This window comes from Taeniopygia guttata, chromosome 10 (assembly GCF_048771995.1).
Source record: "Taeniopygia guttata chromosome 10, bTaeGut7.mat, whole genome shotgun sequence".
In the NCBI taxonomy this organism is placed as follows: Eukaryota; Metazoa; Chordata; class Aves; order Passeriformes; family Estrildidae; genus Taeniopygia; species Taeniopygia guttata.
In genome coordinates this window covers 11,192,707-11,220,000 of record NC_133035.1, presented here as the reverse complement: position 1 = coordinate 11,220,000, position 27,294 = coordinate 11,192,707, and the positions used below count along the sequence as shown (strand labels likewise).

General features: G+C 42.7%; 1 protein-coding gene across 4 annotated transcripts in view; it reads left to right on the top strand.

Moving 5' to 3' along the window:
- HOMER2 (homer scaffold protein 2) overlaps nt 1–23,461 on the top strand; it is a 59,541-nt gene extending 36,080 nt beyond the window's left edge. Inside the window, exons 3-10 of one of the 4 annotated variants that reach the window (XM_030281088.4) lie at nt 1,771–1,902; nt 8,085–8,177; nt 9,205–9,231; nt 9,375–9,514; nt 11,034–11,190; nt 13,368–13,478; nt 15,473–15,553; nt 16,647–23,461. In XM_030281088.4, the coding sequence (XP_030136948.3) occupies nt 1,771–1,902; nt 8,085–8,177; nt 9,205–9,231; nt 9,375–9,514; nt 11,034–11,190; nt 13,368–13,478; nt 15,473–15,553; nt 16,647–16,835 (930 nt within the window). In that variant the 3' untranslated portion in view covers nt 16,836–23,461. Of the gene's footprint in view, nt 1–1,770; nt 1,903–8,084; nt 8,178–9,204; nt 9,232–9,329; nt 9,515–11,033; nt 11,191–13,367; nt 13,479–15,472; nt 15,554–16,646 lie in introns of all 4 variants that reach the window. The other 3 variants (XM_030281086.4, XM_072933700.1, XM_030281089.4) reach the window with 3 other exon arrangements.
- The last annotated feature ends 3,833 nt before the right edge of the window (nt 23,462–27,294 follow it).

Genomic DNA, 27,294 nt, shown 5'->3' with positions numbered 1-27,294 from the left:
GGCATAGCAGGACTGAAATAATACTTTCTCTGACTTGAAATTTATGGGAATTTTATAGTTTTTAAAATAAATTCTATAACTTGAGAAGCTAGACATTTATAAGTGGTTCATCTGTCTGATGCAAGATTTTTTTTTTAAAGCAGAAATATACATATAGCACTTTCTCTAAAGTTTCTGGAAAGCATCCTGAATTTTGGGGTTGGTGGTAGCTTTTCTTCCTCTTCTTTCGACTCTCCATGCAATCCTTGTATTATCACAGTCCCTTTGCATTGTCAAACCCCTACATAAAATCTCTGATTTTCTTGTAATTTACAGTACTGAAATGGCATTTAGATTTCATGTTGGCTGTTCCTATGGCACAACGTAGCTGTAGGAGAACACATCTGTGCAGCTTTGCTCGTACCTCTGCCAGTTCACTGGCCACTCAGGGAGATGTGTTGACCCTGAAAACTGATCACAGAGTGGTTTAGGTTGGAAGGGACCTCAAAGATCCTCCAGCTCCAGCCCCCAGTGGTGGGGAATGGCAGAAAATCATAGGTTGGAAAGTGATAATGCAAAAGGAGGGAAGTAAGTTGAGTAATTTCTAAGAAAGCAAATGAAAGCGTCAGCACGGTGGTCCAAAGTCAGGGAGGGGATGGAAGTAAGTAAGGATCTTCCTCTGGTAAATTTAATTCACACTCTTTGCTAAATGTAAATGATAGCCTAGGAAAAAACTGCTTGGAATACATAGTAAATGATGTTGCCAGGATACTTCCTGATCATGTTAATTAAACTGTCCCACAGATTGGGCTTAATTACTGCATAATTTGCATTTTGGAAATGATGGTATGAATTACTAAAGAAAGCTCTTGTTCTGCTAGCAGAAAGAACATTGTACATGAATTAATTTCCAGGGGAAGAAGTTGCTAGACTAATATAATGATGTATCTTGAAAATAAAGTTTTTTGATGATGAACTGACATATACCTCATTCCTCTTAGCAATATTACATTTTGTATTTGCTCCACTAAGTTCCTCAGAGACTCCATCCACCAGCCTTCTTCTTGTTGGCTATTTATTTAATTACAAGAATCACTGTTGTTTTCAGGATTGCTGGGGATGAAGCAGATATTAGTTAAAATGTATTTGTTCCAAGGCCCAGATTTGATACTGCATATGCATTGCTGGTGATGCGCTTCACCACCCTCCCAAGTTAAACTCCCTGTTAAGCTGTCAGCTTGTCCTTGTCTTGTTTTTTATTTTCTGGCTTTGTTTGAAACTTCTGATATGTCTCTGGTATTCTACTGGTGGGGGCCTGAGGACAAATGGAAATATGCAGAAATATCTCTCTGCCCTTCAGGTCTGAGTTCAGGTGTTACTGGTGGTGCCCTGCTTGGAGGCCTCAAGGAGGTGCCTGTTGGGGCAGTGGCTGTAGGGCTTTCTAATGTAAAAAAAAAAAAAAAAAAAAAAAAAAGGATTTTGCATCTGCATTTCTGCCAGGGTAGTTTTGTGTCTCCTGACCCTGCTTTGAGTTCAGTGACCTTCCTGCAGCCACGTTTAACTGCAGGGCTGTGATGGTACTTTGAAAAACAAGACAAAGCATCAGAACTCCTGCAAGAATTATGACAAGGAAACAACTGTTTTATTTTGGAAAAAAAAATCTTCTGAACACAGCAATTTCCCAATTTAGCCTGCTAATTGCTTTGGATGATACCGTTGCTAGGATATGCATTTCCGATGTGACTTGCACGTTTTAATTCTTTTTTTTTATTTTGCTCTGTCTGTGACCAGGTGATCATAAACAGCACCATCACCCCCAACATGACCTTCACTAAAACGTCGCAGAAGTTCGGGCAGTGGGCAGACAGCAGAGCCAACACCGTCTTCGGGCTGGGCTTCCCCTCCGAGCAGCAGCTGACAAAGGTACCGGGGCTGCAAAGCTGCCTTGCTTCTTGTTAGGGCAGTGGCACATCTCCAACCTGTGTGTTACTGCAGGTCCTCCTCAGCACGGCAGGGCCTCATCTCTGGAGTTATATTATATACATTATATATATGCCATCTCTGGAGTCACCAGAATTGCTATCTCTGGAGTCACCAGAATTGCTATCTCTGGAGTCACCAGAATTGCCATCTCTGGAGTCACCAGAATTGCCATCTCTGGAGTCACCAGAATTGCCATTTCTGGAGTCACCAGAATTGCCGTCTCTGGAGTCACCAGAATTGCCGTCTCTGGAGTCACCAGAATTGCCATCTCTGGAGTCACCAGAATTGCCATTTCTGGAGTCACCAGAATTGCCATCTCTGGAGTCACCAGAATTGCCATCTCTGGAGTTACCACTGCCTGTGGGTGTCAGTGAGTGCTGCTGCTGGCAGGGGATGAGTAGCCAGGGACAGCTTGCGGACAAAACTGCCTCTGCATTGGCACCAAACCCCTCGTCCTGAGTTTGGTATTATGGAACACTTCCCTGGATTAGGCACTGGGTGCATTAGCAGGCTTGTAAAGGCTGGAGCAGCCTCTTGTTCTGAATAACCAGCACCTGAAAATACTCCTCTGTCATTGAAGTAGTGGTCTTGACAAGTGCTTATCAAGCAGCTGAGGTGATTGTTTGTTCATGTGGTAAAAAGCCCCACTTATCTCACACATACTTGACTCCTGAGGCATTGGCTGCTTGGCACTGGGCTTCATAAGTGACCTCAGCAGCGTGTCCTTGGGCATGCCACACCGCTCAGGTTGCTGTCCTCTCCTGTGCTTTAATAAGAAAAGGGTCAGGAGAAGAAGGTATTTCTTGTGGTGTCTAAAGCAACAAAGGCAGAGCACTGCACTGGAAGTACTCTTTATCAAGCAAGTTGTTGTAGGAATTTATTTTAGAGAGTCTGTCTTAATAAGTTTTTGCAATTTCTAGAGATTTGCATTTTTGCAAGTGTTTCTTAAAAGTTATTTTACTTTTCATGTGTTAAATTATTTTTGGACTTGGGATGCCCATAAAAGTGCCATGGCATTAATCTGTTCTTCAGCAATCATAAAGGCAAAGCTTGTTTAAAGATGAGTTGTTGGAGGTGGTTATGTTTTATGATGATTATTCGGGTGTACAGGACTGCTCATTTCACCTGTGCATTTCCTTGACTCCTGGGGCAAAGAGGTGTTCATAGTAGCTAATAAAATATGTGAGAATAGAGGAGGATTAAAACAGACCTAGGGGAATAATTATTTTTGAGTAACTGATAAGCATGATATAATGTAACCTTTGAACACTGAATGGGAGAATTTGCACCTCTGGGTGGTAGTTTTTAATCCTGGATTACTGAAATTACACCTCTGTAACATGACACGAGACCCCCACGGTGCCTCAGTGGCAGACTGGGGCTAAACCTGCACCATGTCCCACATGGAGCAGCTGGTACTGAGTCTGGCTCAGAAGAAGAGAGGTAAATAATAAAACAAGGCCCTGGGTTCACTACAATAAGGCAGGAGGTACATTTGGAGAACCTTTCACTCTAATCAGAGAAATTTTACCATGTTCTGCAGACCTTATCAAACACATACTCAGAAGAAATGCATTGCTGGTATCAGCTCAGTGTTCACGTGGCCAGTCTAGAGCCAGTGTGAATAACGTGGGTACAGGGGCACCAGCCCAGCTGTGTTTCTTCCCAGGTCACTCTGTACATTTGTTTGCACTGCCCAAAATACAATCTTATACCTGCATGAAAGGCTTTCCAAATCAGCCAAAAGACTTTTTCTGGTCAGAATATTGAAAGGGAGCTTAAGGGTGACACTTCTAAAAATTGCTTGAGATGATTAAAAAAAAAAATACCACACCAAAACTCTGACAGTTATCTAGCTGAAAAATACAAGAAAATCTAGTTTCTTGCCACCATGCAAAGCAATGGGACAAAGATACTCCTTTATTGTCTGTACTTCTCAGTTTAATTATTGAGCCATTAGTAAGAAAGATCAGAGTTGAGAGTGAGATTACAGCTATATAAGTGTACTGGGAATAGTAAAATCAAGTTTCATTTTATATTAATATCATTATACTCTTATAAAAGATATAAATTAAAGCTTGCCTATTTTACGGGAAATAATTGAAGTGCTTAGTCAGGAATTGGAAGGGCACACTAAAACTCCCCTAAACCAGAGATCAATAGCCCTGGCTTAAAATAAATATAAATAAATAAAGCTGAAAAATGTCCTTTGAAAGCAACGGAAAATAATGAGGCAGGAGAAGAGGTTAGCATGCCTAAAAATGCCTGCATTTTTAAGTATATTGCTTGGCCTAATAAAAGATACTGCCTCATTCTAATGCTTTGCTTCTCATGAGATACTTAAAGCATTAATCCATACCTGTAGGGAAAAGCAGTTCAAATTAAACATGAGCCATTAATGAAAACTGCATTCTGTGACCCAGTAACCTAATTACCATTCACATTGATTGGGAGAATCCCAGGGCTTAAAGCTGATGTCCTACTCAGGGTCCTTTTCCCCTCCTGCAGGACTCGCTGACCCTCCTTTCCCCCTCCCTACCCTGTGCCTCAGAAAGGCATTGTTCAAACCCTGCTGCAGCCAAAGGAGGCAGGAATGCAGGCAGTGACAGCGTGTGTGGGTGTCAGCAGGCAGGGCTGGTGCTGCACAGGTGCTGCTGAATTTTGCACACCAAGTGGTTAAGGAAGATTCCTGCTGCCGTGCTATATCTGAGGAGCTGCAAGTAGTCAAGGGCACAGGGACAAAGATTTATATGGGTGAGAGACCCAGTAAAGCCAGACTGTGCACATCATAAAGCAGCTGCCTCTGGCCCCTGGGAAGCCCTGGACTTTATTTCTCTGCACTCCTGCACATTATGTGTGCCAGGCACTGCATTGCAGGGCAGCAGGCTCAGGGCATTCTGCCCCAGCACACAGCACAGCCACTGGTCCAGCTGGCATCAGAGCTGGACACGCCCTGGCTGGGATAGAGCAAATTACTGGGCACTTTTGGGGTAAATAGTCTTGTTGGGAGCCCCTCTGCCCCGTGCTGAGGGCTCACCCCAGGAAAAGCCCGTGTGTGTTGTGGGTCAGGCACAGCCGTGCTCCCCCGGGGCTGTCACATCACCCAGCCTCCTGCAAACCGAGAGGGAGATGAAATATTTATGAGCCTGCTTTGGGTGGGAGCAGCTGTTTCATCCGATACTGGCACAATTTGTCAGTAGGAGACATAAAATATAATGCCAGACCAGGAGCTTAAAATTTATGCATACAAAATCATGCTTTTTAATGTATAAAATGCTAAGGTCTATTTGAATATATATATATTTCTTCTGGTGACAAACTCCCTGTGGATTTGAACAGCCTTTAAATAATTTGTGCAATGCACAGTAGCATCCTCAAGTCCCCATTAAATTTCACTGGCCAAGACTCCTAATCAAGCAGTGTTCATGGCTGCAGCTGCCTGACCAAAAGGCTTCACAAGTGTTGGTAGCAGCAAATCTTCTCTGTGTTGCAGCTTAGTCACACAGATTCCTGGGGCGTGGGAAGGCACATCCTATAATCCATGATGGACTATTGGGGTGATATTCAGTTGGCATGTCTCCTACTCCAGTTTTTGTGGGGTTTTTTGTTGATTTTGGTGACTTTGCCAGAGGGCAAGCAATGGACCTTAGGAGGAGAAACATTAAGAATTCTGTAGTAGTTGGTTTTGGGTATTTAGAGTTTCACTGCCCCTTGAGACCACACCAAATTTTAATCTACTCAACACACTTTTTATTAGGAATTTGACTTTCTTTAAGTATTCCCTTTTGTTATAATGGTTTGACGGCTCAAAGTCAGCTTAGACCTTGGAGGTGGGGCATGATTTTGTGGTACCAATTATTTGTCAATTATCTGTGTTTGGGGCAGAAGCAGTTTGTTACTAGACAGAAATCTGATTTCTCATGGTGATTTGGCCCTGTGGCTGTACCACACTGTCAGACAGCCTCGAGTTTTGGGTGGCTCCAGAGCCTCCTGCTCTGCTCCTGTGCAATGGGTGTTGCAGTGCTGCAGAGCTGGGGCTGGCACTGCCCCTCTCAGAACAGCCATCACTTTCTAAATGCAAATGTGTTTAATATATGTGTTGGTGACCTAGAGACATATCGTTTATGCAATGAGGTCATTATTGGGTTAGTATTGAAGATTAGTGTTGCTCAATCATATGCAATTTTTTATTATGGAAATGTGGAAAAATGTCATTTTCTTCCCAGCTCACATAATTTTTCACAGCAGTCTCCTGTGTGCTTTACGAAGATAGCTGCAAAATAAAATTTGATAGATCACTTCCAATTCTTTTTGTCTGCTCATATTTCGTATCGTCCATGAAGAACCCTCATAAATTTTTCATACATAAGATGAAGAGATTTATCGTAGAAGAGAAAGATTTATTGTAAAAGATAGACTCAAAACAGCCTTACGCTATCCGCAAGAAACACAAATGTAGAACTTAGCATTGATACAATATTTTAGAAATAATCAGCTGGTTATTGCTGCTCTGTCACAGCGGGAGGGATGCTTTGTGTAAAGTTAGAGTTAAATCACTAAAGGCACAAATGTAATGTGGTTGTTGTTAACGATCTGTGGAGTGCTGGAGAGGTAATGAAGCCACTTGTGCGTGTGGTGGCTGCAATGGCATCCCAGGGCAGTGCTGCATCCCATGGCAGTGCTGCATCCCATGGCAGTGCTGCATCCCAGGGCATTGCCGTGCCTGTGCCGTGTCCGCTGGGCTGCAGCAGCAGCTGGAGCCCAGAGCTCCATCCCCATCCACCCAGAGCATCACTCACCTCCCAGAATGTTCCCATCCCTGGGGTTTAACGTGATGTGTGTGTGTGTGTGTGTTTGTTGGAAATTGCCATTTGTGTGCACTACACGTGTAAATCCAGATTGCTTTTAAGACTGAATGGAGAAAATTTGTTTAATCGGTCTCTACAGTCCAAATTTTACTGAGAGAGCGTGCTAAATACCTGCTGTAAATTAGAAGGCAAGATTGCTAAGTGAATAATGGTTCTTTCTATTCTTCAGCTGTAAATTTGGATGGTTTTTTCATGCTTTTATTTATAATTTTTTCGTAAGTGTTCTGAATTATCCAAGGATATAATGGCAATTCTTTTGTCACAAACTGTGCAATAAATACATCTGTTTATATTTTTACTTCTAGAATGGCTTGCCTTTCTAGCATTTCAAGTTTTTCAAAACACAGGCAAGCAGGGCCAAGCAGTTTTAGCTGAAAGATAAAGTTACCTTTTCTTATAGTGGATACATCATAATTTTAAAAACATATTATGTATGATACCTTTTTTTCCATCTTTGTAACCCTCCTTAAAAATTTTAAACACTGTTTGAAGTGTTTGAAGCCCTGCAGCCCTGACTGGCTGTGATAACACTTGTATTCCAAAAATGCCAGGCTGGCTTTGGAGCAGATGTCCTACAGCAACTCACAGAGGTTGGGATTGTTGCCTTCCATCTTTTATCTTTCCTTTCCCTCACCTCTCCCAGTTTGGTATATCCCTCTTACAGGAAGAACTCAAGCCTTTATCTGAAATCTTCTACCTTTATTTTTGAAAGTAATAAGAAAATTAGAGCAGAAAAGCTTGTTTTCATATGACTTCATCATACATTGAGATCTACCTTCTTCTCCTTTTTCCTATGGCTTGATAATCCCTTGCTTACCTCCTGCAAATGAACTTACTTGCATTCTTTAATTGAATTCACTTGCTCTTAGGAATAGAAGACATTGATACTATTTTTATCCAAACATATGTCTTATACTTTTGTCTTTAATACACTGTCAACACCAAGGGAAACAGAGAAAGGGGAGGAAATAAACAGAACCAAAGCAAACCAGGAGACACTAACAGTTCCTTTTCCTCCATGAGCTTTTACTGTGGTTGGCCAGAGTTATAGAGATGTTCCTCTTTTAGACACACCCCCGCTTCTATTGCAAGAACCATCCTGCCAAAGAACTAAAATGTTTTTTCTTGCCAAAAATTCTAAATTAATAAAATTAGTTGTTCATTTTTGGACATCTATACCATATGAAGACAGCAATCTTAATGGTTTAATAGATGATAAATCATGTTAATAAATATCTTCCATGCTTTTTCTAGTTTGCAGAGAAGTTCCAAGAAGTAAAAGAAGCTGCCAAACTTGCAAGAGACAGATCTCAAGAGAAAATTGAAACCTCAAGCAATCATTCACAGGTTTGTAATTTAGCTTTAATACCTGTACACATACAGGATAAATAATTTAAAGTTAAATTTTCAAATGGACTGTGCCAGCTTCTGGCAGCCAGCTTAAAGGATATAAAATGGAGATTGCTAAAGGTAATTGTCAGCTGCTGGACATTAGCATTGTCAGAATATTAGAATATTTGTCATCCATCCATGCTCTTTACTTTCATTTAAATTTAATTTTTTCAGCAGTCCTTGAGCTGTTACAACTTTTTTAATAACGGGGAAAGCAATACATGCTTTGATTTGTACTGTTAAACACAGTTTGAGTCACTGGGAAGCCAGTCAGTGTAGTGCTTCAGCAGGCACTAAATGAGATTCATCAATATCCTTCTTTGTCATCTGTCCAGCCCACTTCTGTGGCATTTGGTTAGCCTGACTTTGTGTCCAGTGTGGGAGCAGGGGGCTGTAGAGGGGCTGGAAGAAGCCTGTGTTGTATTTGTGCCCAGTGCCCTCTCCTGGGCAGCACACCTGGTGCCCAGTGCCCAGCGGGGTCTGCGTCTCCTCCAGGCTGAAGAAGCGGAGATGGTGTCCCAGCTCCCTGCAGGGCTGGCTGCATCTCCCTGTGCAGTGCCTTAGGTGAGAGTGAGCCCTGCTCAGCAGCTGTTCCTGGCCTGGGCTGATGCTTGGAGGCAGGAAAAGCTGTGAATGGTTTTAGTCTTGCAGCCACCCCCTTTGTGGGGCCCACAAATATGGATCTGAGTGGCTGACTTTGGATACTCATTTTGTAGACTTTGATCATGGTTCTTTGTAGTTCACTTTGTTTGTTCTCTGTTGGTGGTCAGCACCAAGCAGTGTGTGAATAGTATATTTTTGGAGGAGCAGTACTGGTTTTGTTTGTTTGTTTGTACTTTGTGTCTTGTATTGTTTCATTATCTCAAAAAACCAAACAACTTTTGAAAAACACAAACCTTATCAGGGAGAAACTTCTTAAAATTTTGAACGTTTTAAACTTCCATTTGTGTATCATTGTAATTTTTTCATTCTTTTTAAACAGACCAGCTTTGCAGCCAAGATGAAAAGGGTATGTGTGAGTTACCACTGTTCTGCCAGGAGAGCCGAGGTCTCAGCCAAGTGGTGTGGGATCAAGATTACAAAGAAATTGGTGTTGTGGTCTTGCAGGAGATGCAGGAGACACCCAGTGTTCGTTTGTGTGTTGTGCTGCAGGAGTCTGGACGTGAAACACCATCTTCCACTCGAGCTTCAAGTGTGAATGGCACAGACGACGAGAAGGCATCACATGGTGGCCCTGCTGAGGCACATCTCAAATCTGAGAATGATAAATTAAAAATTGCTCTAGCCCAAAGGTGAAGTTCCTGTAGAACCTAAATTGCATTGGAAAAGTGTGCTGTAATTATCTGGTGGATAATGATATTAACAGAAATTATTCAGATTGTAATTAATTTTAAATGGTGCTGCAGAATGGAGGAATGAAGAGATTTTAGCAAGTATCTCCTGGTATCCAGTTGAGAAATATTTCCCATTTCATTTATTCCTGATGTAGTTTGTGAAGAAATAAGCTCTCTTTTATTCTGCTGATGCCAACTATTATAACCATCTTCTTTTACAAAGTTTTAGAACTACAGAAATAACATTAAAGCCATAGGGGAGCAATTGCTGCTGATAACATGTGAAGCCAATCTTTCTTCCTCTTTGAGTTTGCTGCACTTACTTTGATGAAAATAGATATGGATATTTAAAATTATGAAAGGAAATGAACTCAATCATAAAAAGTTGAAGTGAGAAGTATAATTTCATCAGTGTGCTTGGAAGTCTTAGGGGATATTTCTAAATTGTGGACAGAGCCCCTTGAAATCACATTTTTTGCTATTTGCTTTGATAAATAATTTGAAAATGCTGAGAAGAGTAATTTACAGCTGTAGGGAAAATACAGGCGTTGCAATATGCAAAGTTACAACATTAAAATAGAGTAATTCTCTATTGGGATCTTGCCTTGTCTGCTTCTTGCATGTGAATGGGTATCTGTGCATGGAAAGAAAATCTAACAAGATCAAGCTACTCTTAAAAAGGTATTTAAAAAACAAAGCATCACTGTAAGCAGCATTATCCAGTGAGCAATTCCAAGGTTGCATATATTATGTTTGAAGTACAACATCTCTCTTTATTGACATTTCAGTAGCTTAACCTGTTTCAAACAGTAATGTGAGCTCATTCCTCTTGCTGAAGACACCTCCACAGGCAGGCAGCAAGTAGCACACAGGGAGTTTGAAAGCCTTCCTCTTGTTCACCCTCTAATCTTGTGCTCTGTGCTGCAGCTCAAAGCTTTGGGGAATGAGTAGTTTAATTCTGCAGCATTATGTAACACTTTTATAGTTAAGACTCAGCATTAAAATAAATTCAAATATAGATCATGTCAACCCCCTGGAATCTTCCATTCGGAATTGCTGTGCCATCTGCAGATGTGCAGAGTGGCTGTGCTGCAGGGGTGCCAGGTGCCCAGCCCCAGGCGCTGCAGCCACGCAGCTCCGGAGGTGTCAGGGACCATGCCAGGGTGAGAGCCCTGTGTGCAAGTGGGCAGCTGGACCCCACAGCCTGCTCTGACAGCAGGGCTTGTGCTCCAGACACAGGCCACTGCCGCTGGGGTTGGTAGATCCCTTTGTTTTGACAGAGACAGTCAAATTAAGGCTTTTGTTCTCCGTAGGAATGTAATAGCTAAAGGCAGGTACACACATCTGAGTGCTCTTCCTCTTCCTGCAGCAAATTAATGGTGAACACACCGTGGTGGGGGAGCTTGCAGGCAGGTAAAGCATAACAACTCACAGGGATACAAGGTGAAACCACCTCATGGTGTCCTGTTTTTCTCAGTTCATCCAACGTGAAGAAGTGGGAGACGGAGCTGCAGTCGCTGCGGGAGAGCAACGCGCGGCTGTCCACGGCCCTGCAGGAGTCGGCGGCCAGCATCGAGCACTGGAAGAAGCAGTTCTCAGCCTGCAAGGAGGAGAACGACCAGCTGAGGGGCAAGGTAGCAGAACACAGCCACAGGAGAGGCCCCTCCAGCCAGCTGCTCCCAGCACGGCTCTTTCCCTGGGATCTCTGCAGCTCTCTCACCGTGTGTGCTGGCAGATGGAGTTGGCCTTCGCAAGGGAGGTGGATGGGGAGCTCAGGCAGCTGCTTCCCTCTGCACACTGCGGGCAGGGAGGGAGCAGAGGAGCTGCTGCATCCCCTGAAGTTCCTGCATCAGGATTTTGGGAGGCTTGGTGTCAGCAGGGCTGGCTGGCTGGGGTGAGGAAGCAGAAAGGTTCTAAAAGTGGGACTGCTGTTGCATATCCCTTTCAAAGCTCACTTAAATACTGCCAGATATGAATGAGCAGAAGGCGAGGTTGTGGCCTGGTTACCCACAGGAACCCAGCCTGGGAACCACTCAGGATTAGAAGCAAATCCCAGAAGCAATAATCCAGCAGTGTGCAGGGGAATGAGGATGTGAGTTATTTCCTCAGCGCTGTGGGCTGTGGGCCGGGTCCTCCAGTGCTAGCACCTGGCACATCTCATCCAGAAACTTGCCAAAGGCATCATCAAAAGCCTTTTCCCCTTCATTACTGAGCACATTTCTCAGTTGTATAAGATGGAGGGTTAGCAATGGCTGCAGCAGAGAACAAGTCAGAAGTTTAAATCTGTGGAGGTTTAGAGTAGTCAGTAGTACCATCTCTCAGATAATACTGTGCTATCTGCAGCAGCCCCTGTGGGCACAGGAGATCCTGGGCATGGGGGATCCTGGTTTCCATCAGCATTGCTTTTGCAGAGATATTTTCTCCCTATTCATCCTAAATGCTTTTGGAAAAGCTTTTTGTGATCCATCTAAGCTTTCCCTGCTGCTTAGATGGATCACTGAGACATTTAAAATAGAGATTAGATTGTATCAGTCTGGTGAGGATATTTTTTTTTGTTTAGTGTTTGCTTTTGAAGAGGGAAGGAATTTCATGTCTTTTTGTGTGTCAGTAGGCTGCAGGTAGTATTTCAGTGTTGGAGGTGGTTTGGGTTGTTTGTTGTCACTGAAAATCCTTGTGGAACAACACCCTTTTTTCTGAAGCCAATACTCACTGTTTATTCACTGGTGTTTTATGGGTGCACAGTGGTAATGCAGAGATCAAACTAAAGCTGTATTAACTGATGTTACATTAACAAATTAATATCAGTTGTTACATGATTTGAGTTCCTATATCCAGTCTCTTGTGTACAGGGGAGAAGTGAGACTGGAACAGGGTAGTTGTTCCAGGGTAGTTGTTTCCCCTTCTGTACTCTTTCAGGGAAAAGTTGTTCTCATCACCACATGCCACATCCCAGTAGCTGTACTAGAAAAGAGGAGATTATTAAAACACCACCTTACTGCCTCTTCAAAGTCCCCATGCTGGTGGCCAGCCAGACTGTGCAGCAGTGCTGTCTGTATAATGTGCTTTCTCTATACAGGGAGGTTTTCTGAGGTTTTCCCAAGTAGGTTCTTTGCTCAGTGCTCACATTGCACCACTGCAGTGCCCTGGGAAGTTCCTTCTCCTTTATTAATTGGGTCAGAATTTTTTGCATACTGCTCTACCTTCAAATGAAGGAAGTTATAATCCCCAAGCAACATGAAGCTGAGAATTAAAGCACATACTTTAATGAGCTGGTCCATCGGCCTGTGGGAGCTGCATCTCCTGGGAGCTGAGTCCAGAGCTCCAGCAGGAGGTTTGGAGAGAGCAAAGCACATCCCTGGGCGAGAGAACAAAGCAGCAGATGTTGCTCTGAACTGGTTCTCCCCCAGAGTTTTGATGTTGTGTCCCTCATACACCAGCTAGAATAATAAGCAGCCCCCAAGAGATTTCTTCTCCTAATGTGTTAAGAAAACCCATTCCTTGTAGCCTTGTGTTGGCTTCATAGGAGTGAAGTGCAGATTTTATCCCCAGTTCCACTTATTTTAGCAGCTCAGTGTTTTGTGCATTCCTGAGTACTTATAAGAGAGCCTGTAAGAGAGAATAAATACAGACCCAGGGTTTCCTAGTGGATGTGTAAATTGACTCTTTTGAAGGAAAGAAGTGATAATTTGGTTGCAGTAAATCAAATGCTATGATTTAGGAAACAGATCCCATGTCCATTTCATCAGCTGTATTCTGCCCTAGATATTCATAAATTTGAACAATTTCGCCTAATGTCTGACATTTCTTAAAGATTGAAGAACTGGAGGAACAGTGCAATGAAATAAATAAAGAGAAGGAAAGAAATGCACAGCTGAGTAGACGTCTTCAGGAACTGGAAACAGAACTTCAGGACAAAGAGCTGGTGAGTGCCCTAAACACAGAAATAGCATGTTCATGTTTGAGTGGAACTGTCTACTTCTCTCCTTGGGTGTAGATTTATGGAGTGGCTCACCTGCCACCAGAAGCAGCCTGATGTCTTGGGGTGTTGCCTGTTTCTAGGTTTTCCATGTACAGTCCCTTGTTTGGTTGTTTCTCTATCCAAGTTTCATGAGGTGTTCTGTGCTGTGGCTGCACGCTGTAATTTGGCAGGGGTTAGAAAATGATGCTTTTATGTACACAACACTTGTCCTTGTAGAAGAGCAGTGGTGAAACTTGGTGCCCAGTGCCAGACAGATGTGTGCTGAGAGCAGATTCATTTGACTTTCCCCATGCCAAAAATTCCTGTAGACATCAGGATTGTCATTAAAAAGACATCATTTAGAAACTAATTTGGCATTTGTGTAACAAGTCCTGTGTCTTTTCTGGATGGCTTATTGCTTGCAGCTTTGCTGGTTTATGGTCTCACTCTGATCTCAGGACTAATGCCAAGACTGAGAAATTCAGATTGATCTAGAATACCCCACTTTGTCATTTTTGACATGAATGTTAATTTTTAAGGGTGTTAATTTTTCTAAGGAGGATGATGGCTTGGAACCCCAGAACAGTGGGGAAAATACTGGGAAGCTCTTTTTTTTTCCCACTGTCACACTGACTGAATGTTCTGTGCTGGCTGAAGAGGAAAAGCAGTGCAGTAAAGTTTGCCATGTGCCATTGCAGCATCTCTGCTGGTGCTCTTAAAAGCTCTGCTGTTAAGAGATTTTGTGGTGGTGGAAGGAAATAGTTTAGGGAGATGGATTTTGATACACTGCCATAAATACAGTGTTTTTCAGCCTTTATTTCAAAGGAAATTGTAATGCTGTCTTCCCAACCTTTCTGTGGCAGCAGCATATAAAACATCCCTTATCCTCTCCTAGAATTCTCCTCGAGATTCCAGTTTTTACTGTACCAAATGAACCAGAAAATTGATCGACTTGTGAATTTTACGAGCCCATCTTCCACTTACACTGAAAATATACTAACTTGTTTTAAAAATTCATGCTTACATTAGCATGTTCTCAATTAGCACTAAACTACCCATAAGTAATCTTTCATGGTCTGGAATCCAGCCCCATGTGAAGTGTGCTCATGGCATTGCCATGTAAGAGAAGCTGCTGGTACCCTCCTCGTGTAGGAGGAACCAAGTGGTTCCTCCACCAAATCCACATCTCTCTGATTTTGAGACAAGGCTCCTGTGTGGAGCAATGCCAAATGCTTTGCACAGGTCCAGGAGGTCCAGGGGTACACCCCTGCATTCTCCTGAGATCATCACCTACATGGGCAGTTTCTGGAGGAGGATCTTGCACTATTTTCAAGTTGTTTTAATTTCCAACAGAGACATGGATTCCTTCTGTTGCTCTTTCCATTCATTCCCTTCATCAAGTCTGCTCAATTTGGGTAGTCAGGCCCAAACCAAATACAGATTTTGGGGGAGGGGGAAGGTGATGGTTCTCAGAGCTGTGCCATGGTGGAAAGCCTGTTACACCTGTGTTCTCTAATGATGTCTCTATATGTGCAGCTGGTAAAGCCACTGGCCTTTTTTTTGCTATCATATGTCATTGAAATAGTCTAATTTTCTCTTTGCTACCATCTATAAATTGCTCGTAGCATTACAGCCATTCACATTTCTCTGGTATTTAATATATCTTCTGCATAGTTACATGGTTTAGTTTAAGATTATATTAATATAATTCATGGAATTCATGCAAGAGGTGGGATTACATTGCCTGTTTTAGAAATGCAAAGTAAAAAATTTAGGGAAAAAATGTATCCTTGTAGAAAATTAACAATTTTGGAATGTAGGCAGGTTATTTTGATTATTTTCCATCCAAATACTGTGCAGAATACAATAAAATATGCAAAGCCATTTCATCCTTTCAAATTTTCATTATGTTCTAAATTGAAGCTTGCACTAATATTTTTTCTTTTATGTTTTCAAAGGAACTGGAAGAGCTCCGAAAGCAGGGTGAAATTATACCAGAACTAATGTCAGAATGTGAATCTGTATCTGAACAATTACAGGTACAGTTAGCAGTGAAATTAGTTTCCAAATAACTGGTACCTTTCCTTTAGTTTTTTTTTTTTTTTTTTTCTCATAGCTGTATGCATTTCTCTATTCAGACTTCAGTGTTTCAAGGCAAGAGAGCTCCAGTTTGTAAAAACAAAAAAATGCTAATTACATGCAAAATACACAGTGCCATTCTCAATACAGGAGTGATGAAATAGCTCCATTGCAGAAATTGGTTTGCCTGGGATCCTGTAGCATCCATCTCCTGCAGTTCCAGGCTATCCTGTATCCCATTTTCTGTTGCTCTGGGCTCGTGGAGCGGCACCACTGCCACATGTGTCGAGCAACTCCCCAAGAGCCGGGGGGAATTGCTGCAGGCAGCAGGGCAGGCTTTGGGAAGGAAGCAGATGAGCACAGCTGCTCAGCACCAGGGTGGAAGTTCACCTGGGGTGTGGCCCTGTGCTGTGACATCCCTTCCAGCAGCACTGGAGTGTGCCCATGGCAGCTGCTCTGAGCCCTGCCCCAGCAGCTGCTGGACTTTGGGCATCGCCTCCTCCTCGAGTCGGGTCTTGTGGAAATGCAATAAATTAATACATGAAAAGAGAATAAAAATGAGCAGTCTCATTGATGAAGTAAAATCTAATCAATAAATCAGCCATCAGGCAAAGCAGAATTTTTAAAAAATACCAATAAATCCTAAAGTGCTGAATAAAGCAACTTTATTCCTCAGACAGTATTTCCTAAGTTTTTTTCCAAGGTTAAACCACCGTAGATAATTCTGTATGTAACTGATGGAACAGTGTCTAATTCTGCAACTGTAGCAATGACACAAATGTATGCACAGAGCACGATTTAAATCCAGCTGAATCTGAAGATATCAACTAAATGACAAAGTCTGATGCAAAGCATCTTTTCCAGTTAATCTGTGTCCTTTCCTGCGTGGGCTCTGACATGCTCATGTCAGTTGCTCTGAGGTGCTTGTGTTAATCAGTTTACAGAAGTTCCAGCAAAGTCTCACAGCCCAGCTGCCATTTGTTGCTTTAATTTATGAAATGCTGCTCATCCTTCTTCTCTGTGATTCATCTTATTGTCTCTTTTGTCTTTAAGGCTGCTGAGAAAAAGAACAAAGATCTTGAAGAGAAAGTCAGAACGCTAAGGACAGAAGTTGAAGAGAACAAACATAGGCAGACCACCCTTAAAACTGAATTAAAGAATTTTTTAGATGTACTAGACGGGAAGATAGATGAATTACATGACTTCCGACAAGGACTGTCTAAACTTGGGGTTGACAATTAGATGGCAATAGATCTCTTTTGTAATCTAGGGTCTGGATGTTTGATGTTTTGTTGATCCCAAACATGTGTTTTTCAAAATATAACTAGAATGTTCCACTTGTTTGCATTGGTTTTGTACATAGAGGCTGAAAATTTGCTGTGGGTTTTTTTTGGTGGGTTTCTTTTTTGTTTATTTGTTTATTTACCAAACCAATCATGCTGCTCACTGAATTCTGTTGAGATTAGAAATTTTCTGTATTGCTGCTCTGGCTTTGTGGGGTTGGGAACAGGTAGAAGGTTCTGTCTCAGGAATCTGGAACTAGATCTACCTTAAAATGAATATGCAGTTAGTTGTTGCAGGGAAATTTATATCTTTTCTTAAGGGCTGTTGCAACCATAGAAAGAGAAAAGAAGTTTTTTACTTGTCTGGACTATCAGCACTCTTACCAGAATTGACTTTATTCTGTGGTGGAGCAGAGAGATTAGCTGGAGCCCCTGCAGTTTGTAAAATGTGCCTGTGATGAGCTGCAGTCAGGAGAATCACTTCTCACAGATACCTGCATCTTTAGGGACCACGTCAATCAGGCCCAATTCAGCCAAAAAAATGCAGTGGATTTCAGATAACCTCTGATTGAGGTTTCATGTTCTTGCCTGGACCCATCCAGCACAAAGTCAACAATGCAGAAATGAGTTTCAGCTCTTGAAGTCATGTGTCTTACCAGTCAGTGAGAACAGCTTCTCTTGCTTAGCAACATCACCTCTCTCTGGCCTTCAGTTTTGAACCCATGTAGTTCCATCATTATGTGCATCTCCGAAAAATGCCCACCTGAGTCTGGGGACCAGATAGTTACTTTTAAAAGTGGTATGTTTCTGGTTTGTACAGGACTCATGCCATTCTGCGTGCAACTTGATTGCTGTTGATTGACTTCTGCAGCAGTGAGGAGGGAGACGTGGATCTGAAAAGCATCACAAGGCTACTGGAAGGTGTTGCTCAGAGCAAATTTCTGCCCAAGAGACTGGCAGGGCAATGGCAACAGAAAATTAAAGTCCTTTCCTAGGATTTCTGCATTGTCTGCCAGTAGGGTAGGAATTAGTCACCAAGTTAGGCTGTAGCAAAAAAAAAAAACCCTCAACCCTAGAGGCAGAAATGCTCTTTTATTCTTGAACTGATTATTCAGCAGCTCTAAGAGTGTTGAGAAATGCAAGATCGTATCCTGGCCTTCAGTGAGAAGGAAGTTCAGTTCATCACACACAGGGATGTAAAACGGGTGAGAGAGGAGAATCCAGGCCAAGCTTTGCTCTTTCCCATAGAACTTCCTTCAGCTTCTTTCTCCTTTCTCCACAACATGTTTTCAGAGTGTTTACATGGGATCTTAATTAATTCAGGAAAGTACTTTTGTGCATGACATTGTAATTTGCTTGATTCAGATGGCAGTTTGGCTAAGCACTGTTTTAGTGCTTTCCAGCAGGGACTGATATAAAATGGCCATGCTTTTCTTGGAATTTCAGGTTTTTTTCCTTTTTTTGGTACATCTTGATTATTAAAGTGACCTTTAAAAGAAAGGTGGGCTGTAGATGAAACATGCATTGAATACTTTTTTGCAGATGAATATATAATCCCCATGGTGGAGATAGGATCTGCATTGGCCCTTGAATTTTCATTTCATCTGTTACTTTTACATTATCTTCATTGCCTGTTTTTTAGAATGGACTTTGATTACTTTTGCTTTTACTCCTTTGAAACAATGGATGTAAAGCTAGGACCTTTCATAACCATTATGACCATTTTAAGTCTCTTTTTAAAAAAAAATGGTTTAGGCTGTTGATATTTAAAAATAAAAATAAAAATCAGGTACATAGCATGTAGGCGTGTGAAAATTAGACTTTGCCAGCATGGAAGATTCAACAGTTGCATAATGTGGGGTTAGATCAGACTTCTCAAAATTGGAAATGACGTCAGAAAGTGTGTGGTTGTGCACAAGTAGACTCCATTTTTAGTCTTTTTATTTGATAGAAAGTCAGATATACACCATAATTTAGCAGGCAGCTCATCCTGCTTCTCTCTTCCCATGCTGCTTTTTGGTCCCTCCATCAGCTGGGAGCCACAGATAACACAATTAAGAGCTGCAAGCAATACTGGCAGTCAGGGCCCTACTCCTCACAGTGGTTCATTGCTTTTGCACCAAGGACCCTGCCCTGTCTTCCTTTTACTGCTGAGTAATCTTAGGGCTTCTCTCTTTGTTATAACATAAATTGTTTTTAACATGATGCTGGGTAAAAGGATGCAAAAGACTCTGTGAAAAAATTACATTATTTGGTTTAATCCAGACCTTTGTTTTCCACTTTATTCAGGTCTGTCTCAGATCCAGTTCATTAGGAATGTATTAAGCCACTCTTAAATTGCAAGAGAAGTGTTTCCATGGGATTGCATTGATTATAAACAGATGGGGTTTGGTGGTGGCACATTAAGCCAGTGCATAGCTGTGTCACAGGCAGTTATTTCTGGGTGCTTAGTGCCCACCAGAGGAGCAATGGAGTGTCCTTAAAGAAATCCCTGCCCTGTCTCTTCTGTCTTGCCCCAGATGTACGTATCACATATCTGCTGTTGCTCTGATGTTGAGTTGTTAGGGATGCTTGTATGCAGCTTTATGCTGTGGGAAATGCTGTCCTTCAAGCCTCCAGGGGCTTGTAATAATTGCCTTCTTTCTCTTTCCTTCCTAACAGCAGTAAGTTGAGAGCTTCTATATATAATCACTTAAACTCCCCAAAACACCATCTCTCTTAAGCTTTCAGTCTCTTTCGTTGGATTTTTCCTCTTCAAGAGGAAAAACCAGAATAGCAGTGCATGCTCTCAGGAGTGTTTGGCAGCTGCCCTCCCTGGCCTGTCCCTGTCCCCACCCCAGGGGTCTGATGGTGTCACACACTGCATATTCCTTGGTGCTCTCGGGTGGCCCAGCACTAACCTTGTGCTAAACTGAGAGCCTCACACTGTTCCTCTGAGACTCATCCCAGCCCTGAAATGCCTCCTCTGTCCTGATGGGAGCACCAGGGCAGCCAGCCTTCCCCCACCAAAATGCACACACCATCCTGTGGATGTACTGACCCTCCTTGTGTGCACAGCTGGAATTTCACCTGTCCCTGTGGGCACCCTGACTTCACCTGCTTAGGGATGGCCCTAAACACTGCCAGGGACAAGAAATACTCATCCCTGTCCAAGAGAGGATCTACAGAGCTTGGTTTTACTTGTTACACAAGTGCTGGGCTAATCCTGGTCTCCCTGTGCCTGTCAGCAATGCCTTGGTCAGTGCTCCACTTCCACCCAGCCTGAGCACATTGACAGGGGCTGTACCTCACCTTGGGTGAGTATGAGTTCCCTTTCTGGATGCAGGTTTAATCCAGATCTGAGTGGGTTTTATGGCAGGATCTCTCCTACCTCACTTACATGGTCTTTCCCTAACAAAGGACATGTGCTTGGCACTTCCCCGGGGGTTTCTGTCAGCTGCACCCCACGGGTCCTGCCACGCTGCCCATCCTGCCTGGCACTCCTGGCATCAGCAACCAGGGAGCTTTAGCAAGAAAAATCTGTGCTGGCCTCCTGTGATACCAGGACAGTGTGTCTTGCTGACCTCTGGGTGACACACTTGTTTAGGTGGTGTTAGAGCTGCTGAATAATGCCAGGGTTTGAGGGGTTTTGACCAAATGAGAAATAAACAGGTGTACCTTGTATTGCATAAAAGCAAAAGTGACATAAAAAATGGATAGAGTAATTTTCAAGGGGAAAGAATATTCCATTAGATATATTATGTCACATTTTGGAGTAAATGATTAGTCTCATATTAGGAATAAATTATTTCAAAATGAAAAATGGAACTTTTTTGCACAGCTCAGAATAAAAAGGTTAACCTTTTTGGGGTTTTATTATTTGGCTGAATCTTTCTTTGCCAATTCTGACTCAACTTCACAAGTAGTTCTGTTTGGCCTAGAAGTGCATTTTCAGCAAATGCAGTACTTTGCAGTCTTCTGTCTACACCTAATTGGTGTCTCCTTTACTAAGTGAGCTCAGTGAAAGAAAACTGTCTTCTTTAAGAAATTCAACACCACCTGTCATTTTCTGTATCTGAGCATTTAAAATATGTACTTTCTAAAAACAGTTTTACACTGGGTTCATCTGTGGCCAGAAAACAAATGTTAGTTAGACAATATCTTTTTTTTCTGGACAAACACCTGATTTGGTTTTTATGTGAGCGATTTAGGGAGAACAATTTTTTAAAGCTGCTCATTGAATTAAGGTGAGCAGGAAGGGTTTCTGCTGTCCTGCCTGCTGTCCCTGCCACTGCCATTGTCTCACAAGGGTACCAGCCAAAGCACGTGTGGTGCTCAGGCAGGGGCTCAGTGCCCTGTCCAGTGATTGCTCAGTGGGTTGGGGGGCACAGGGGACACTGGCAGCACGGCAAAAATTGTCCATAGAGTCTGCTTCTTCTCTGTGCTGTTTATTTTTTCCCCCAAATATTAGTTTCTTTTCCTTTTTAATTTTTTGCCACCTTTGGCTAAGTCATAAGTGACAGAAGGAAAATTCCCTGCTGCTGTCACCACCTTGCTCTGATGGGAGTTTCTCAGCTCTTCCTTAGGCTCTTCCAAAGAGTTATCTTGGCAAAACTCTTCAAAGCATCAATGGTTTGTAAGGGATATAGAGCTGTCTTCCTGAGCCTATGGGTTAGCAAAGATAAAACCCCTGTCAGGGTGAAATGCCTCGCTCAGCTCAACATGTGCCTAGTGCTAAATCTGAAGGGAAGAGGTGTAAGGGGAGGCAGCAGCAGCAGCAAATTTTTTTTGGCTATTGTTTCAGCAGAGATTTCAGTGAAAGATGCTCTGCCCATGAGCTGTGGATGTGCCAAAGCTCTGGAAGGCCACACCCATCCACCAGCTCCCCCACCTTTGTCCGGGCACTTCCAGGCTTGTCAGGCCTGGCAATATCAGAGTTCCTCAGCATATCACACGGGGTGGTGTGAGGGTGCAAGGGCAACATCCACACAGAGCTGGGAGAGCATCGCAGCCACGGCTCTGGTTATGGTCACACACTGCCAGTCTAACACAGGAAAAGTGTGTTAGACTGTACTTAGCAGTACCAGGGACCTTGCAGAAGGGCAGCTCCAGCTTTTGGGAGGCTGAGGGGCAGCCAGGAGTCCCAGGCTGGGCTGGTGGGGTGTGGTGGTGGACACGATCTAGCAATGGTAAGACAGAAAGTTACCCTAAGGTCATATTTCTTTCCATGGATGGTGTTCAACAAGCACCTGTGTGTCAGGCAGAGCCATCCCCAGCCACAAGGTGAATCCAGACCCGCCTGCAGCCTGAGCCCAGCTGGCCCATGGAGCCTGGCCAGGGATGCTGTCCTGTGCCCTGGGAGCTCAGCAGGGCTTTAGGCTCACTGTTGCAATGTAAACCTGACTGAAGTTTGCACTTCTTACATGCCATTCTCTGTGGTAAATAAGTGAAATAGAGTCAGGATGTGAATGGTAAATGTGATGAAGGTGCTTCCCAAAGGAGGGCTCTCCTGCAGGCTGTGGGCAGAGCTGGTCCTGGCCAGGAGGGCTTTGCTTGCATCACTGGGGGGAATGTTGGATGTTCAGCCTTTGCTTTTCTGCTGTGTTTTATGTTAGCTCTTCTTCTTCTATTCTTTTTTTTTTTTTTTTTTTTTTTTAAGCAGGTAGCCTGAACATACAGTCTTCAGATGAAGGTGCCTATACCTCCAAAAAATTTATATGCACATTTTGAAAGTTACTTAATTTAGTTACCTAATAATAATGGTACATACAAGAAAGGCACTTGAGAAAAATCTGTCTGCTATTGTATTTTTGTTTGGGTTGGGTTTGTTTGTTTTTTTAACACTGGTCAGCAATAATTATTTTAGCCATATACTAGATAAAAAGACCGATATGTAAGATTTGTGAACTAAGCTTCTAAGTTTGCAGGATTTTGATTAACCTGGGTATGTGATGAGGAAGCTATGCTCAGTAAAAGAGTATTTTGCAGCATTTAGATGTTTTCATTTAATTGCCGAATAGTGATCATGAACATAATGTTCTATAAAGCTCATCATGAATGACAAACAAAGCACATCATTTTTAACATTAATATATCCCTTGTAGTTGAAAGTTCTGAGAGTGTACTAGTGTGGTCTGCTATACCAAAATATTTAGATTATTATGAGGTTTTAGTACTAAAGATAAACATACACCCTGTTTTTACTGTTTCAAGTAAAGTTTAGTGAATGACAATTTGTTGATATACAACTGTGGGAAAACCACAGTGCTCTAAATGTATATTTTTATTTGGGTTTATTATATTTAGTATATGTTTCAATGAAAACTGAAGTGTTTACTACAGTTGGATCATTGTAAAAACATCTCTTACCTCATTTTGTCTGCTGTAAAAAAGTACTATCCTCTTTTTTTTTTCTTTTTTCAAATTGACCATAGACAGTCAATGTTAATACTTAGACTCCTAGTAGCGGTAAATGCTGGGTTTTATATCTATAAAATGAAAACTTGATTTTTTTCTTTATGAACTTATTATATAACTTTGTGATTTTTATCTGATTTTATTGTAACATAAAGTTGTTTTATGTAAAAATATATAGTTTAAGTAAAATCTCTTGTCTCACTGTCTTCATTGACCTCAGAAAATTAATGTCTTTGAGGCTGCGAGTCTGAACTCAATGGAATGCTGTCCTTTGAGCAGAAGAATGGGATTTTGGTCATATGTATGGTATCAAGACTTGGAAATTTCAATAACTTTTTCAGGTGGTGGAGCTTTAAAGTGTTTGTCTTGCTTCACTTTGTTCCATTAGCCTGGTCATAGGGGATGCAGGATTAGTCTTACTTATATGACTGGAAAAGTAGAATTTATAAATATTTGGAGATGAAATTTTGAATTTATTGAGTGCTGAGAGAGGCCTGTTGTCAGGAAACCCTTTTAGTTGCCCTGTTTGGGGTATGCTCAGGACTGAAAACCCTCCTGTGACTGCTGTCAGTGATGCAGCTGCCCCTGGCGGTGGTGTTGGAATCACGGAGGGCTCAGGATGAAGCAGGGATGCTGAAACCGTCTCCTCAGCAGCACAGAGTGGGGATGGGGCTGCTCCCCAGGTCCCTGCTGCAGTGCAGGGCACGGTGCATGTAGCAGCACATCCCTGCAAGGGAGCAGCGCTGCAGCCCAGCACAGAGTGCAGAATGCTGCTCCCAGCACTGCCCTGCCCATCCCACAGGAGCAGGGCTTCTGTCTCTGCACCAGGCCAGGCTTCCCCAAAGGAAATAAGAGGGTTTGAGGACTGCAACGTGGCCATGGCTCATCGTGCCTTGTTACTCTGGGCTACAAGGCTGCAAATGTCAGCTTTGGGGTAACCAGAAACTCATCTGCCTCTGACCTTTAGTCAGAGCTTTTCTACCAGGAGCCATCAATAGTTCTGACAAGCAGTACAGCAAATTCTTGCAGTCTCTGAAAAACATGGGGCTACAAACCAGCAGCTGCAAAACCAGCTTATGTGCATCACGGTAGAATACAAGTCACAGTCTCTAATTCTTAGCAAAAAACACCTTCATTTATCTATTTGGATTTGCATAATTATGAGTGTTAGTACAACAGAAGTATCTGTGAGGACATCCCATCACCTGCAATTATCAGAAGCAAGCCTCATTCAGCTCCTAGCAAGCTGGTGGTCCCACAGTGGATATTCCCACTCATCCATGTGGGCACTGGGCCGTGCACAGGGCAGAGCCTCTGCTGGGCACAGAGGTGCCTGTTTGGTACAGCCACACCTGGCACTTCTGTATCCTATTTGCCTCATTAAGCCCAGGGTACATTTTTAGCATCAGAAAGTCTCTGGTTTGTGGGAAGGGCTGCTCCTTGCCAGCTGTTCATAGTGCAAGTGACCAGGGGTTCCAAAAGAAACAGCCTGGTCTGGGACCTGTGGGGAGTGATACTGCCAGCAGGAATATCTGCTGCTGCTGTCTGCAAACCTTTAATTTTCGTATTTGGCTGGATTCCTGCCAGAAAAGTCAGGGGCCTCCTCAATGGACTGTGTCCTTCCACAGCCAGACATTAAAAAGTGTTTTACCTGACTCTGGGCTGCTGAGCTGTAGTGTGCCACCTCAGGATGTCTGATGGAAACATGAGGGGAATTTTAAATCAAATGTTTGACTCTAAATGAATGAACTACCCTTTAATATGTTCTCCTTTTGGACACTTTGAATTCCTTCAACAGCATAGGAAAAAATAGGCCATTATTTCCTTCCATTTGGAGGAAAACGCCCAGCATGGCACCACGGGGGAGGCCTGTACAAAGGTAGTACAGGATGAGATCCCTGAGCAGGAGCAGGCTTGCTCTCTCCATAACATGTGTAGATAGGTGACTAGGTTGAACTTACATAAAATTCAACATTATTCAGTCCCACACACTTTTAATTTCCCATGCTTTTCATCTAAAGGCATGTCTGCACCAACAAGGGAAGAAAGGAAGATATGTTAATTATATATTATTAACTGTCTCCCCACTTCCTAGAAGACTTGAGCATTTTTTCAAATTCACTGCATACATTTTCTTTTATTTCTTTTTTACTCCTGAAGAGTAGCCAAAATCTTGTATAAAATTTTAATTATTTACAACACTAAATATCCTTTACATAATCAGCATTGCCAACCAGAGCAGAAGAGCAGCAACAGTGAGACTAATACATAATGTGTTGTTCTCCTGAGAACAACTGAAATGTTAATGTTAGATATAAAAATATGTCAGTAGCAGCTGATAAAGCAAAGACAGGTGATGACAGGAGCTCAGGCTGACCTGCAGTGGTGGTGTGGCCCTGCTTCAGCCACCGAACCCACTGGAGCAAAGTCCAGCCATCCTTCAAAAACAGAATGAAAAAAATGCCCTGCCAGGTGCACTGCCAGGTTTGATTTCAGCGAGCAAGGCTAAAAATGGCCATCCAAAGGCTCTGAGGCAGCTCTGCAAGGGCTGTGCCAGGTCCTGCCACAGAGTTTTGCACTTTGTCATTATCAGCGGCAGGGCAGCGCTGCCATGGAGCTGTTCATGCTGGGGAGATCTGAGACCTGGTGAATTTTAAAAGCATAGCTAACCTTTGCAAGGCAAACATTCTGATCCTCTTGCAATAATGCATTGCTAGGAACATGTAACAGATCGCTGCAGCCGAGTGGTGCTTAACTCTGACCTCTGCCTCTGAATTTTTCAAAGATAGATCTTCGTGTTATGAAATTCCCTTTGGGTCTCAAAATTTTTCCCGAATATTGAACATATTTCAATAACTTCAGAATCTCAGAAGCACTGTCTGCCATGAAATGGTATCTAGACAGAAAACTGCATGTTGAAAATCAGAGATTTTTGTGAGTTGACATGGGGCCCAGCTTCTGCTTTTGAGGCTGTATTCCAGTTGTACTGGTACAGCAGCAAGACACATCTTATTGAATCAATCATGCTCTGGCAGAGCTTTGGAGACTGACTATTCCCCACCACAACATGGATCTCTTCATAAATACCTGCCCTCCTGTGTAGCAGTGGTTGTACCCAGGGCCCCAGAGCTAAATCCCATGCAGCTTTCAGGACCATGCTTCCATATCTATGGCTGGATACTAGTCAGAGTGAGAGCTTAAAACCTCTGAACAGCATTTCTTGACAACAGTTTGCATTTAATTAATCAAGTTTATGAACAGATACATCTGTTGGCACATGAAGCACATTGAATTGAGTGTTTTTGTTTTCCTTTTGTGTCCTCTCCATTCATTAGTACTGGCAGTCTATGAAAAAGAAATCTGTGGCTGCTGTACTGCTGTAATCAAGAGAGATTGAGCTCTTACTTTTCTCCTGACTTTTCATCATTGAAAATGATTTGTGGCATATGCCCTGGATTGTGCTTAATGTATTCTGGCTGGAGGGAATTCAGACATTTGGGGAATTATAAATAATAGCAGCACTGGCAACCCTTTTGCATTATCATGTCACACTGAAACATATCAGCTTTCAAAGCTATTTACATTTAGTTTTTTGCCACTTATTTCATTGCTACCATTAGCCGTGGCTTTAATTTTTCTCTGGACGCAGGTTTGTACTGTTCATTAGCCCGAAGATGAATGTTGCAAAACAGGATGCTGGAGTTCTCTGAAGAAGGGAGACCTTTCCAATCCTGTTCATCTATAGCAGTGTTGGGTACATTTATAAAGATAATCCCTGGCTCTGAAATCTGAGAAATTGCAGTGATTCACTAATCACTCCCTAATGCTGTGGAGGTCCCATGGTCACAAGCACAGTCATTTCAGTGGGTGGGGAATGGCCTTAGGATGGAGATGAGAGATAGAGGAATGATGTTTAGAAACCAGAAGGGAAAGAGCAGCCCTTTTCTCTGCAGCAGATACTTGCTCACACAGGCAAAGAGCTCCTTTTGGCAGAGCAGACAGGATGCACTGCTGGCTCCTCA